Here is a 13,303-nt window from a genome sequence, read left to right as displayed (position 1 = left end):
CGGCGCTGCCACCAGCCCCCCCATGCACAGCTGGGAAGAGCTTGGCACAGCCCCAGCCCCAGCCCATCCCGCGCATATTCAGGGAAACACACCCCACCCATGCCCTCCCAGAGGAGTGGCAGGAGCCACCAGATGAACGGGCGAGCACCGGACAAGCCGCTAGATCAGCCCACATGAACAGTGAGCAGTGCCCGCCACCAAATGAGCCATGGCTGTCCTGTGCCTGCTCCACCCCAGCTTGGCCCCCATAGGTCTGAGTCGGCTGGCAGCTCCCCCCCCCGCTCCGGGGGGGGGGGGGGGGGCCTTGATCTGTGCCCCGCCCACCATGCCCCTTCCCTTTCCTTCTCCCTCCCTTTCCACCACACCAGACTTACCAGCTGCACCCAGCTCTCCAAGCTGCCTGGTGGTGCTCCTCACTGCCTATATGCTGTGCTGCAGCTGCGTGTATGCATGGGCCATTAATCGGCCAAATCAAGCCAATTTCTGATACAGACAATTTACTTTATATCGGTGCCAATCCGATATCAGACCGATATATCAGTGCACCTCTAAAGCTCATAAAAGTCCCATTCTGAGCTCAGACAGGGAGACAGGCAGAGAGTGAAAGCTGAGTCTGCACAGGCCACTTCTTCCCAGATGTGCCCATGTTCCTCAATCCTGTCCTGCAGCAGCCACTACTGTTTCAACCTGTGCAGGGTTCTGCAGGCACACTTTGGTTTTCACCAGCAGCGCCCCCCCATGTTTACTCTCCCCGGTAATGGTATTCTGCTCCACTCCTTACACAGCCCCTCTGACTGCTTCAGCCCTGCTGAAAGGAGGGAGAGGTCAGAGGAATGAATACTCTCATGTTCAGATATGCCTTTGGAAGAGGGTCTGGCTTGTGGAAGAGTGGAGATGACTAGGGATCCTGGTTTGCTCAATTTAAAAATCGCAAATTCTCCAATTAAAAAAAACCCCAAATCTACATTTTTTTAACAATAAAAATGAAATGCCACTATATATAGTTATCAGTTGAACATAATGTTTTATTGATATACTTACAATTTTAAAGAAATTTGGAAGTCTACCAGTGCCTCAATCATTATAATAAAATAAATTCTAAATACCCATAAATTTAGATTTTTTTTTTCTGACAGAAAATCAGAGCTCCCCTGTCTCCTTTGATCAACAGGCCATAGGTCCAGCTGCGGTTTTTCCCCTGTTTTGTGGCACTGAGCAGCCCTGATAAGCCGGTACTCTGTCCCTGCTGTTGCCCCTCACTTCCAAGCCACAGTCCCAAGCCCTGCCACTGCCCCTCACTCGTGACCCACAGCCCCCTATCCCACCCAGCCCTGACAGGAGGCCCCCCCAGCTGCCAGGGCTATGGAATCAGGGCCAGAGCCTGTAGCCCTCTTCCCCCCACCCCACAAGTGGCATGGCAAGAGTGGAGCTTGGGGGACAGGGGGTTGAGAATGTGGGCTGTCAGCTGCAGGCTTGGGGCTCCCCACTTTGCTGCCCTCCCTCTGGGGCCTCTGCAGCTCAGCAGGCAGGACACAGTGGAAGAGAGCAGAGTGTAGCAAGCAGGCTTGGTCCTGCCATCAGAAGCCCCACACTGGCTATGCCATTGTGCTCCATTGCTGCTGCTGGGTGGACAGGGGGTGCCTTGCCAAGGTGGGACAACCAACATAGGGCTCCCAACGGTGGTACTAAGCCTGCCCCCTGCCGCCCCACCCCCACCCCCTCCCTCTGCTCTGTTCGGGGAGCACCCCGGGATTGTGCACAGAGCAGGAAGCCAGGCCCCCTGCTCCCTCTAGATGAGCCACCTGTGGTTCCATCCTGCTCCCCCAGCTGGGCCCTGCATTTCCACCCCAGCAGTAGGCCCCATGCACGGCCCAGCTGGGCAGCACCTCCAGCCCCAGCCTCAGCCTAGTCCCTCCCTCACTGTGAGGACCTTAATCTGCCCTCCCTCCACCAGACTTACCTGGAGGGAGCTCCAGGAGCTGCTCTCCATGCTGCGTGGCTGCCACATGCATATGTGCGCACGCACACACACATGGTACCCCTTGCCCGTGATCACCCTCCTTCTGTTTCCCCCTTGCCTGTAATCATCCTCCTCCTGCTGGAACTCTGCCAGTCTATAAGGGGAACCCGCTGTTTTCTGAATCCATAGATGCTTCTCAAGCAAATCCCGGGACATCACTCTCCCCTTGTACTCGGCTTTGGTGAGGCCGCAGCTGGAGTACTGCGTCCAGTTTTGGGCTCCACAATTCAAAAAGGATGTGGAGAAGCTTGAGAGAGTCCAGAGAAGAGCCACACGCATGATCAGAGGTCAGGGAAGCAGACCCTATGATGACAGGCTGAGAGCCCTGGGGCTCTTTAGCCTGGAAAAGCGCAGGCTCAGGGGTGATCTGATGGCCACCTACAAGTTTATCAGGGGTGACCACCAGCATCTGGGGGAACGTTTGTTCACCAGAGCGCCCCAAGGGATGACGACTAGGTCGAATGGTCATAAACTACTACAAGACCGTTTCAGGCTGGACTTAAGGAAGAATTTCTTTACTGTCCGAGCCCCCAAGGTCTGGAACAGCCTGCCACCGGAGGTGGTTCAAGCGCCTACATTGAACACCTTCAAGAGCAAACTGGATGCTTATCTTGCTGGGATCCTATGACCCCAGCTGACTTCCTGCCCTTTGGGCAGGTGGCTGGACTCGATGATCTTCCGAGGTCCCTTCCAGCCCTAATGTCTATGAAATTTTTCTCCCTTAAAAGGAGAAAATAAGGGTATTTTTCCTTAAAAGTAGAAAATCCACATTTAAGCAGTAAACAGAAAACCCAGATTCCTGGTGATGAGCCAGAGGAAAAGCAGAGAAAAGCAAGGAGCTTGCATATGATGTATGGCTGAGGGGAGCCTAGCGTTGGAACTGGAACAAGGGCCAGATGGGGTAAAAGGATCTTTGTAGCTACATTCTGGAGAACATGTGGGATGAGACTGTGGGAGGCCAGAGGAGGCAAGTGCAGGAGTAAGGGACCAGGGAAGGCTCAAGTCTGCTGGGAAGGAAGAGTTGACATCCCTGCAGTGGAATCCCAGCCCCATGCATCAGACATGGGCTAAAACCTCCATCCACTTAGGATTAATAGCCCTGAACCCCATTCTGAGAGTAGAGACCTCTGCCCTTTCTCTAAGGGAACTAGAAAGGGCTTTGGCTTTCATTCAAAACAAGGCAGCAGAAGGCAGAGCCACGGCTTCCCCCATTCTAATACCAGTGAGATATGAGCCCATGCACAAGTGTGAATGCTCTGTGTTCAACTCCTTCCTCCGTTGGAGGGAACCCAAATGATCTGTGTCCCAGAAGTTTGCCTGAGCTGCCAGGCTACTGAACACTCTGGGTCCCAGTCCCTGCTCCAAGGACGCGTAATATTTTTTTTGCAATGACTATTAAATGTAGAAAACAAGAGCACAAGATCCACCTGTTAGGACACTGCCCTGGAGAGTCGGAGATGCCAGTTTGACCCCCCCTCAGGCTGAGAAGGGCCTGCGCTTCTCACGTGAATGCTCTAACTACTAAGATTTGTTAGAAAGGGAAAGTATGCAGCCTCAACATGCACAGCCATGTTTTCAGCCTGAGTGGGGAGTAGACTGCACAGCCTATGGGCTGTGCAGAGCTAGGCTCAGCAGGCCTTTTTTGAGAATATGCATCAAGACCCCCAGGTGAAGGAAGACCTTGTTTGTGAATCCTGATGGGACGTAAGCATAAGCAAGACACGAAGACGCTTAGCACTGTCAAGATCTGGAAGCACAATTTTAGGCAGCTGGAGACCTTTAAATGTCAAAACCTTGAGCACCTTAAGCCATTAGGTGCCTCCAGGATTAGGTTGCAGCTAAATGGGGGTTTTGAGAATCATGATTTTAGACTGGTGCCTCAGACTCCTTGTAAAACTAGTCGTATGGCTTTTGTTGCTAAGCATCTGGCAATACTAGACATGGGAAGCTCTAGAAATCCAAGTCATTTAATATGGACTAGCAGCAGGCACACTAGTTCTTAACTGCATGGGCTGTTAATACTTAATAGCTGTCTCCCCACACAGACTCCTATGGACTTAGCCAACAAGATTGCCAAATGATGCTCCTGATTCTGGTGTTTTCACACACTGGGAGCACATATTCCACATGAACTCTTCCCCAGGGGCAGAACAACCCACACTGCCCTCTACTCTTTCCCCCATCCCTTCACTGTGGCTGAAGGGTGGTCCAGGGTTTGAGGCTGCTGTCCATTCGGAGAACAAGCAAGTCCTGATTCCATAACTAAACAACATGTTTCTCAGCAGCTTATCACGGTACGAGCAATCAGACTGAGACTTGAAGGCAGAGAACTAAGAATGCTTGAGCTTCTGGGAAATGAGCAAAGAGGACTAGCCTATCAAATCTCTCCAGCCCCAGCCACAGGCCGCTGAGGAGCCCAGCTTTGCTTCTTTTTGGTCTATGGTGTCCCTTCTGCTTCCTCTCAAGTTTATAGCAACTGCTTCAACTACTGGCCAACAGCCTGTTTTCATACACCTGCATCAGCAGCTGAATAAGCCCAGGGCAGCAAGGAGAAAAGGCTGGGCTGGTGACCAGAAGCCAGATGGCAAGCTGCTCATTTTTTCAGGCTTCACTAAGATTTTGGCCACTGCTCAATGAGCAGACAAAGTGACAAGGGATGCCACTTCTCCATTCAGAGATAGCTATTACTCTGTGCTTGCCTTTAAATTACAGTTACTAAATATGAACCTCCCAGGCTGTGCAAAGCAGATGTGCCTGGGCCAACCTGCCTGTACCTGGCTTTTCCTAAGAGAATTGAATCAGCTTGCCCAGTAAAGATTTCACATTATATCAATAAGATATGCACAAAAACATATGTTCCTTTCTGCTTCTGGGTGGAGTATGACCCCATGGTGCACAAAGGCTGGGTCTTTCTGAGGAGGCTCATGCTGTCCTTTGGTTTTAGGGACACTCCGGAGTGCCAGAGGACTTTATGTAATACTAAGGAACTCAGGAACAGAAACTCCACCTGGCCCCAACTCTTTCCCTGTGGACCATCAGACCCTTGGGTTAACAGCACCCCTCAAAACAAATAGCAATGAGTTATGAGTGAAAAAGAGCTACCAGGACAACTGGCAAAGCAGATACCTCTATAATGTTCTCCCTAGAGTGGCATGGCCTAAACCAAGAAATAAAGGCTGTGCTTTTGTCAGGTCAGGAAAAGCAGCAAAGACCCTACAGCACATCAGAGGCAAGGCAGCTTACAAAGTGCAGGCACTGAATGGAGTGTGTATGCAGGCATCATGCACAGGGAGGAAACAGCTGCTCATCTTCCACCTGGGCTATTTCTGTGTCAGAATTCATCCTGGAGCAGCAGCTGATCCTGAAACACTTGGGTTACTTTCCCATATAACATGGGATTGGGACAAATCAGTTGCACACCTTTGTCAGCCACAGAATCTGACCACAGAGCCCTTCAGAAAGCCTAACGCCAGCATGCTTGGGCTTCCCCATGGAATGCAGTGGATTAAAGGATGCTGCCTTTGCATGGAGGTTGTTTTGTACTTCTAAGGATTGTAAAAATCCTATTCCTGTTCCAAAATGCATGCAAACCTACAGGCATCCCACACTTTGGTGCCCATCTTAGGTGGTTCTGTCTGGCTGTGCAATTGGCCTTGACAATGTATGCCTGAGCACAGCAGAACCCTACTCCCCCCCCAACTATTGGACCCCTGTTCAGAAGTCCTGGGCTAAAACTGCTTTAGGAAGGCAAATATTTTGTATGAAAAAGGCAAACAACAAAGAGGAATGTTATAATAAGCTCAAATAGGGCTTGGAGGCACAGGGCAGGAACTTTCCAGCTATCAGAGGAAGCAAAGCACCTTCTTCAAGACATGTAGTGGGTGTGACATTTATCTTTCCATGTAGGGAATGGCATCATAACACAAGAATAGCACAGACCCAATAGGCAGCTGTTCAGTGGAGCAGCATACTTGGCACCTCCCCTCAATGTGTTCCTTGCTTCAAAAATCCAAGCTTCCCTTTTACTTAAAATCTCTAGCTATTATGCTTGCAAACAAAGATTTAAAAAATGAGCACCAAGAGTAGGTAATGCAGAGATGCCTGCAGACTCGGAGCAATAGCTCAAAGGTGTGAACTATCTGGTTAACTCAGTTCCTTGAGGCTAATTAAAAATGTCAGCATTGTTAACTGTTTAATTTCTCGGGCAGATGGAACTTGCAGTCCTCCACAACTTACTGACAGTGACATGGAGTGTCCTGTTCTGGGGTCACAGCTCCTTGTTTTTCTCTCCCAACTGAGCACACAGATCCAGGGTACCTTCAAACTCCATAGAGGGTGAGAGAAAAGGCATAACTTCATTCAGAACATCAGCACAAGCAGTGTCTCATCTTGACAGGTCACAGGGATGTGTTCATTTTATAGGCAGAACTGAAGAGTATCATCCGCTTTCCTGCATGGAAAGTCATTTTCTTAAGAGAATGCTGCAAAAACTTGAATAGAACATGCCACTAGAAAATACTCTGCTCTCCCTGGGTAGTGTCTGTTACAGGATCTCTTATAAACAGAAATGGATATTCGTAACACTACAATATATTATAATGCATGTGTTACTGATGGATAAACCCAGGCACTGAAAGGTTTAGCGATTTGCCTGTGGTTCTACTTTGAAAGTCAGAAGCCAGGACTCTAGGAATACTGGCTTCCAGTTCCATGGATTCCAACAATCACTTTATATAGGACAACAGCACAAAAACAATTTGTTCTGTCTTAGCAGAATGATATGGCCATTTTCTAACAGTTTTCACAAGGCATGGAGTCCCCACTTCTGCACCACTCGGTGCTCAATTTCTAACCACTTCAAAGGAACATGTTACAGAGCATCCGTAGGTACCAGAAACATGCACAGATGATGTGCCTTTGCTCTGTGAGCACTGCTGAGGTCTTCAGAAGATGCTTCATTTACTCCATCATGCTAGGGGCTTGTGAGAAATGTATCCATATGGCATATCTCCTAACTACTTGCAGTTTCTTTCCCTGCCCTATTCAATTTCCTATTTTCAGAACCTGTTTTCACTTGAAAGCATCCAGCTTGTCAAGTTAAGAGAAGCAACACCCAGAAGCGCTTGGGTCAACACTTATTTGTTCTGGGCTGTAAACAAGCTGGTTTGATTTCAATCGAATTAGAGACCAGGGAAACTCACTGAATGGCAAGAGCCACTCCGCCCTCATCACCCAATGGACTGGCAGGATGACATAAGGACAGCAGTTCGCTTTTTTGAGCTCATACTGCACTGATTTGCTCAATGGGCATTTAAGTGTCTGAATGGTAATTCCCAACAACAGGCAGAAGCAGGGATGACAAATGGCATTTGCTTATCTCCCCTCAAGGTTGTTTCATTTAAGTGAATTTAAAAATTGTAAAATTACTGCCAGAGCCCCAATATACTGCAGGCAGCTTCACTTGCACAGCTCTGCCAACAGTCCTCAATCCTGGCCCGCAGCACTTTTCCTTGATATTCTGGTCACAGACCTCTCTTGGCAAATACTGACAGCTGGGTTGGGTCCGAGGTGGACAAACATTACTTAGGGACCAAAACGGAACCACCAGACTGCCATCACAAGTGATGTGGTTTAGATTACATCTCATGTTTCTAAAAGGTGAACACACTGGCATGCTAATCCACAAACAAGTGCTCCTCACTGACTCTAAAGGCATGGGCACACAAACAAGTTATTGTGAAGTAAAGAAGGGCAGGGATTTACAGCCTATCAGCTGCTCCATAGTAACTGCTTTAAATTACTGTGGGGTAAGTGCACTCAGGCAGTTACCACAGTGTGGTTAATGCACTGTAAATACCTGCCCTTGTTTACCTCATTGTAACTCATTTAGGAACCTATGCAGTCAGTGAGATTTAATCTACCATTACACAGGCAAGGCTCTTTTCCTCTCTCCTCCCCACTTCAAGGGAAAGAACAACAAATTCCAGCTGAATGCTTTTATTTAAAAAGAGCCTCAATGTCAGAGTCCCATCATAATTTCTGCCAAATCTGTTAGTTTAAAATGAAGCAGAAGATAGACAGTGTTTCATGAGTCAAAGCATCTTTCAAATGTTTCTTAGCGCCTCTCACAGCCTTTCACCCAAACTCATGTCTCTGCCTTATGCATGCTTCACAGGTGACAGGCAGTGATCAACTGGCAGGAAAGGAAACGCGTGTCAGAGGGATTTACTTTTAATAAATTCACTGTACATGCATTCTTCCAAAGGAGGCACGGAAATAATCAGAAAGGCAAAGTCTCTGTAGAGCTTAGCATGGGAGGGGAGGGATAGTTACACACACACAGAGCTGAATTAGATCGCTGATGTAGTTCTGCACATTTCTTTCTATAGTAAGCATGCATCTGTGTGAGGCGCCCTGATGTGGAATTCCCTGCACAGGGAGAGTGGAGAGCAGGTGGTCCAGAAATCCATGCTCCCGTTTCCAGAAGAGCCTGGCAATAAACATTTCTTTTCTTCCCTCGCATCATGTTGGTAGCACTCAGGAAAGCAGGAGGAGAGGGTAGAGGATATCAGGAAATCTTCAGGACAAAATACAGACCTACAGAGTAAGGGGCTCACACTTAGAGAAGATTCAATATTACCCACTACTGGACTAGCTGCTAAGGTTGGCTCCCAATACACAGCAATGCCCTTCCCTCTGCTGTTATTACAGACAAAACATCACAGACAGTACAAGAGAAGGAAAGGAGGCGTGTTACCAAGAGCTGATTTCACAGAGCAGTTTCCAAGTGTCTCAGGTTGTGCTAATGCAAAGTGGTATTGGGTTCTTGGAAGGGGTGAGCCAGTAATGCTGTGAGTGTGCTGGTAAATTGGCTGGGATGCTAGTTACAGAAGAGCCAAGTGGGCCATTCTATTCAAACCAGCCTTTCCACTTCACGCATCAGAGAACACAGGACTACTCATGTTTGGGAAAGGAGTGGGATCCCTGGCAGTATCCCAGTGTCACCCACTTTCAGCATTTCACCACCCTGTGCTCTAACAGGCTTACGTTTGTGGAGCACCTGAGTGCCTCCACCCATATTCAGAGCTGCTCTTGAGTCAGAGATACTGAAGAACAATGTCCTGATCATCTCTTCTGCCTGCTTCTGCATTAAACACAACTAGTTTGCAACTCAAAACTCATGTGGTAGGTAGGGGAGTGTTAGTCTATGCTGCTGGTCAGTCAAAGAACCAGTCGCTGAGCCAGCAATAAAACCCAAGAACCTTTGCTGACGGTACCATTTTATGAATAAGATAGAGAGGCGAGAGGGGATTCCACTCTCTTCTCCAAGCACCAGACTTCTGGCACTCCAAAGCAGGCACCGAAAGGGGAGGAAGCTGCATGAACAGAGTAGTCAGCCAACTGAACCACCTGAAACAAATTCAAGGGCTTAGGCTCACACCACAAACAGGCTTTCAGGTTTGCTTACAAACTGACCTGTACCCAACCCGGTCACTTGGTTTCCAATTGTATTTTTATAGCCAACTTCCTGGTCCCACTGCAAACTGACTGCCCGACCTGCTGAGGTAGGAACACATCTCCTACAACCCTCCCTTCATTGCCCTGTTTTCCCACACATTCATGCCTCTATCTAGGCAAGTTCCCCAGCACTTACCACCTCAGCAGCCTTTCCCAACACTCCCATTTCACTGTCTTAGCAAGTCTGTCTTCCCCAGTTCATGCTCTAGACTAGTGCACCCAAGGCTCTACACAAGAGAATCCCTTCCCACACTGATTAAGGGCTGGCTTCAAACCAGCTTCCAGGTCTGAAGATGGAAAGCCTGTTACAAATGCAAACAATCAAACCTTCAGTTGGTGATGTAATGATAGCTGGGGAGAGGAGAGTTGAAGAACAGTGTTTCCACTGTGAAAGCACTGACTCCCCACGAAGTGCCAAGTGCCCTAGTCACTGCCTGGAGGTAATTAGGGTCCCACAGCTGCCTGCACACCGACCAGAATTTACTTTTCTACATGCAAAAAGTTTCCTTACATCCCCTTTCCTAAGGCACCACATCAGATACAGCCAAGGGGCAGGGACTATACTTCCCATGGGCCTGGCATTTGCCCAGCTAGCATAATTTCCACCATGGTTCACATGCCTTCAGCTGCACTAACTCTGCCAGGAGGTTAACCCTGAACCCACCAAGACAGGCTGGCTGGAAATCACTCTCAGATCAAGAGGGAATTCCCTACTTAACTGATGCCACGCTGAAATGTTGGCAGTTGAGTAGCGCAAACTTGTATCTCTGACTGCTGCCTACAGTGGCAAGAACTACAGAAGGGCTCTGTAGCAGAACAGAGAACACCTGAGCAAGCTACCCCATCTCCCACAACAGAGGCTTCATCACTGAAACCAAATACCCTTGGTCACCTCTTCTGAAATCACACTACTGCTTTCCTTAGAGGAGCTAGCTGTGAGCACCACACCACCACAAAGCAAGGAGATCTTCTGACTACTGCTGTATGAGGAAGCCTAACTTGACTTGAAGGGAAAGCGTAAAGTGAAAAGTATTAGTACTACTCACCTCTCTTTCTGAGAGGAAAAAGAGGTGGCATAGAAGAGCAGCTCCAGTACTGCTGATTTACTCGAGGAGAAATACTTTAGGAGAAAGATTCACTTAGTCCTCTAATGCAGAGGCCTACAAGAGGCTAGCAAGGAGGGGTCATGAGTAGGACAACTACTAGGCCTAGATAGACAGAGAAACCACCAACTGGGATTTTCTGTTAAATGAGAACCTAAACCCACAAGACCTGGATCCCGGCTCCAGTACAGCAGGTCCACATAGAGGAGGGCAGTTCAGGCTGGAGACCTCTTTTCAGAAAGATGCCAAGATGAAGATATTAACAAAGGACTGGGGATTTATGTATAAGTAGGGATCTACCCTATTCACGATTTCATTTTTTTCATGGAAACCATGAAAAAAACCAGTTTCTGTGAACTCTGAGAAAATGGTGATCACCACAATTTTGGTGATCTGTTGCTGCTGATCACCTGAGAGGGCTTCCCATTGTGCAGCCCTGCCCCGCTCTGCCAATCAGTGGTTAAGGGTGGGTCACATGATCAACAACCCTCTTGGCTAGTCAGCAAGGAGGGGCAGGGCTGCCAAAATAATAGAGAGGTGGCCAGAGGTTGGGGGTTGCTGTCACAAAAAGAGCATGAAAATTGTGTGGTCCCCTGCGAGCAGCTCACAATTTTTCCCCTCACCTCAGCCGGAATTAAGCAGGTCCCTATGTACAAGAGCTCCCTGCCATCTGGCAGATGCTGGGAAGCTGGTAAAAAGGTTGCTGCTCAAGCTCCTACCTTCTCCAGTCCCTGAGGAGGTAGCTCCTTGCTCCTGCACCTCACGCTCTGTCTGAGTCTCTGCATTCTGCAGCTGAGGAGCCAAGGTCTGGGTCCCCTGTGATGTCACCGAGGTGGTAGGGTTCCGGGGCTGCAAGCCTATGGCATTCATTAGACCCATGTCTCTGTCTGTTCTCCATGTGGCTCTGCTGGTTCTGAACAGAGAGAAAAAACAAACAAGTCAAGAGTAATGGTGACCTGGCCACTCAATCCCCAGCAAGTATCCTAGCCAGGTACCTGCTGGTCCCATCTGAATATGCTTTGTAGGCAGAGGCATAGCACTTAGGCTCAGAGTTAAAATGTCAGTCAGTTCCTTCCTTCTTTGACTGCTCACAGGATTTCGTTGCAGTTTAATCATGGTGGCATTATCTCATGGGATCTCTTATTCAACCTCCTCCCCTTACCCACCAACCCCACCAAGAGCTTGCTGGTATTACATCAGCCACGCCACACCAAGTTTGTGGAACAAACTGTAGGTTCCACTGGCATCACTCGAATCAGCAGGCAAATGCAGCAAGCGGCTAGGAAAGGATAATAATGGAAACTTCCTCTGACTCAAGGGGTAGATCTAGGCTACAGAAGACTTGGCAAAACACATGCTTCTGCTCCCAAGGGTACAATCTACATCTCTTCCTTCTCTTTAACCCAATGGCTTGTCAGATGCACACATCAGCTTTCTTGTGTTCTGGCTTGCATTTCAGTCTGTGCTCTCTGGGAGAGAGGATTCTCCTTTCTCCAATGTAAATATCAGCAGGGCTGTCTTATTGGCTCCTTTTTAGGAACAAAGAGTTGACATGTGAATTTTACAGGTTTTAAGCATTTACAATGGAAAGAGGCTTTTCCCTGCACTGCCCCTCCAATTGTGAAGGGACTGCTGGAGAGGTCATCTGAACACACAGCTCTCATTCTGATTAATCCCACCTGCTCTTCTGAGGTTCTGAAACCTGCCCCAGCTCTCCTGTCCTCCAAAAGGAACCAGGTCTTTCCCAAAGGTGCCCTTCTTCCCCTGCTGGTCAAACCCCTCTTGAGAGGGGAAAGGAACAAAAGGGGGAGTGAAGTCTAAAATTTTCCACCATGCAGTGGCTCCCAAGGACATCACACAAGACCTGTGCACTCACACAAGGCAATAGTGGAGTATTAGCAGAGGAGAAAGGACCTCCATCTTACAGAAGAGAGACTTCCATCCTGCAATGAGACCAAGGACTTTGTATGAGACCATGCAAAGAGCATGGTCTGTGCCCTGAGGTTTCATTTCCTTGAGATCTCGGAGTTAAGATACTAAATAGAAAAGCTTGGTTTAAAAAGGCAGGAAACTCAACCTCAACCATGGGGGCATGTGTGTGTGCAGGTAACCCATAATTCTCCAGGTACCTTCCTCAGCACTGTTTTGCATATTGTTCTCATAGTGAGTCAAATGTGGTTCTCCAGTGGTTTTCCTAAAGATATTATTGATGGCAAGCAAGGCCATGGGTGAGAGATGAATTTCAATATCACAGCCTGCACCTGTGGGCACAGAATATTGCTACTGGAAAAATGCCAGTTGGTATCAGCTGGACAGCACTGAGAGGCAAGCTGTGTGTTAAATACTGCTGGCAAGAAGGGGAAAGGAGGGAAGCCCAAAGATGCAGCATCACCAGAGGTACTAGATCCTGACAAGGAGGGAAGCAGCATTCACTGCTCTCACTGACCATGTCAAAATCCATCCCTAGGAGACTCACCCAGTCCGCTCAGTGCTCCTACTGCTGGAAGGCACAGTGAAGACAGTCTCATTCAGCTGGTCCCAGTAGTACTCAACTCCAGAGTTTAAGGCCCTTGAAATGCCAAAGGGAGAAAACATTAGGAAACAAGATATCTTATCCACAGAAGTGCTCTGCTGGCTGCACTGCACCCTGGGACATCTGCCC

The 13,303-nt window shown here is 48.5% G+C and overlaps 1 protein-coding gene across 6 annotated transcripts in view; it reads right to left on the bottom strand.

Moving 5' to 3' along the window:
• AMBRA1 (autophagy and beclin 1 regulator 1) overlaps positions 1-13,303 on the bottom strand; it is a 166,698-nt gene that overhangs the window by 4,575 nt on the left and 148,820 nt on the right. For 5 of the 6 annotated variants that reach the window (XM_006026919.2, XM_006026920.2, XM_025207972.1 and 2 more), the window contains 2 exons: positions 13,118-13,210; positions 11,361-11,554 (listed from right to left, as the gene is read on the bottom strand). In XM_006026919.2, coding sequence (XP_006026981.1) covers positions 11,361-11,554; positions 13,118-13,210 — 287 coding nt within the window. Of the gene's footprint in view, positions 1-11,360; positions 11,555-13,117; positions 13,211-13,303 lie in introns of those variants that run through there. The other variant, XR_003094837.1, reaches the window with a different exon arrangement.

The sequence above is a fragment of the Alligator sinensis genome, unplaced genomic scaffold (assembly GCF_000455745.1).
Source record: "Alligator sinensis unplaced genomic scaffold, ASM45574v1 scaffold592_1, whole genome shotgun sequence".
Taxonomy (NCBI): domain Eukaryota; kingdom Metazoa; phylum Chordata; order Crocodylia; family Alligatoridae; genus Alligator; species Alligator sinensis.
The sequence above is the reverse complement of the archived record's forward strand: the minus strand, read 5'-3'. Positions and strand labels throughout refer to the sequence as shown.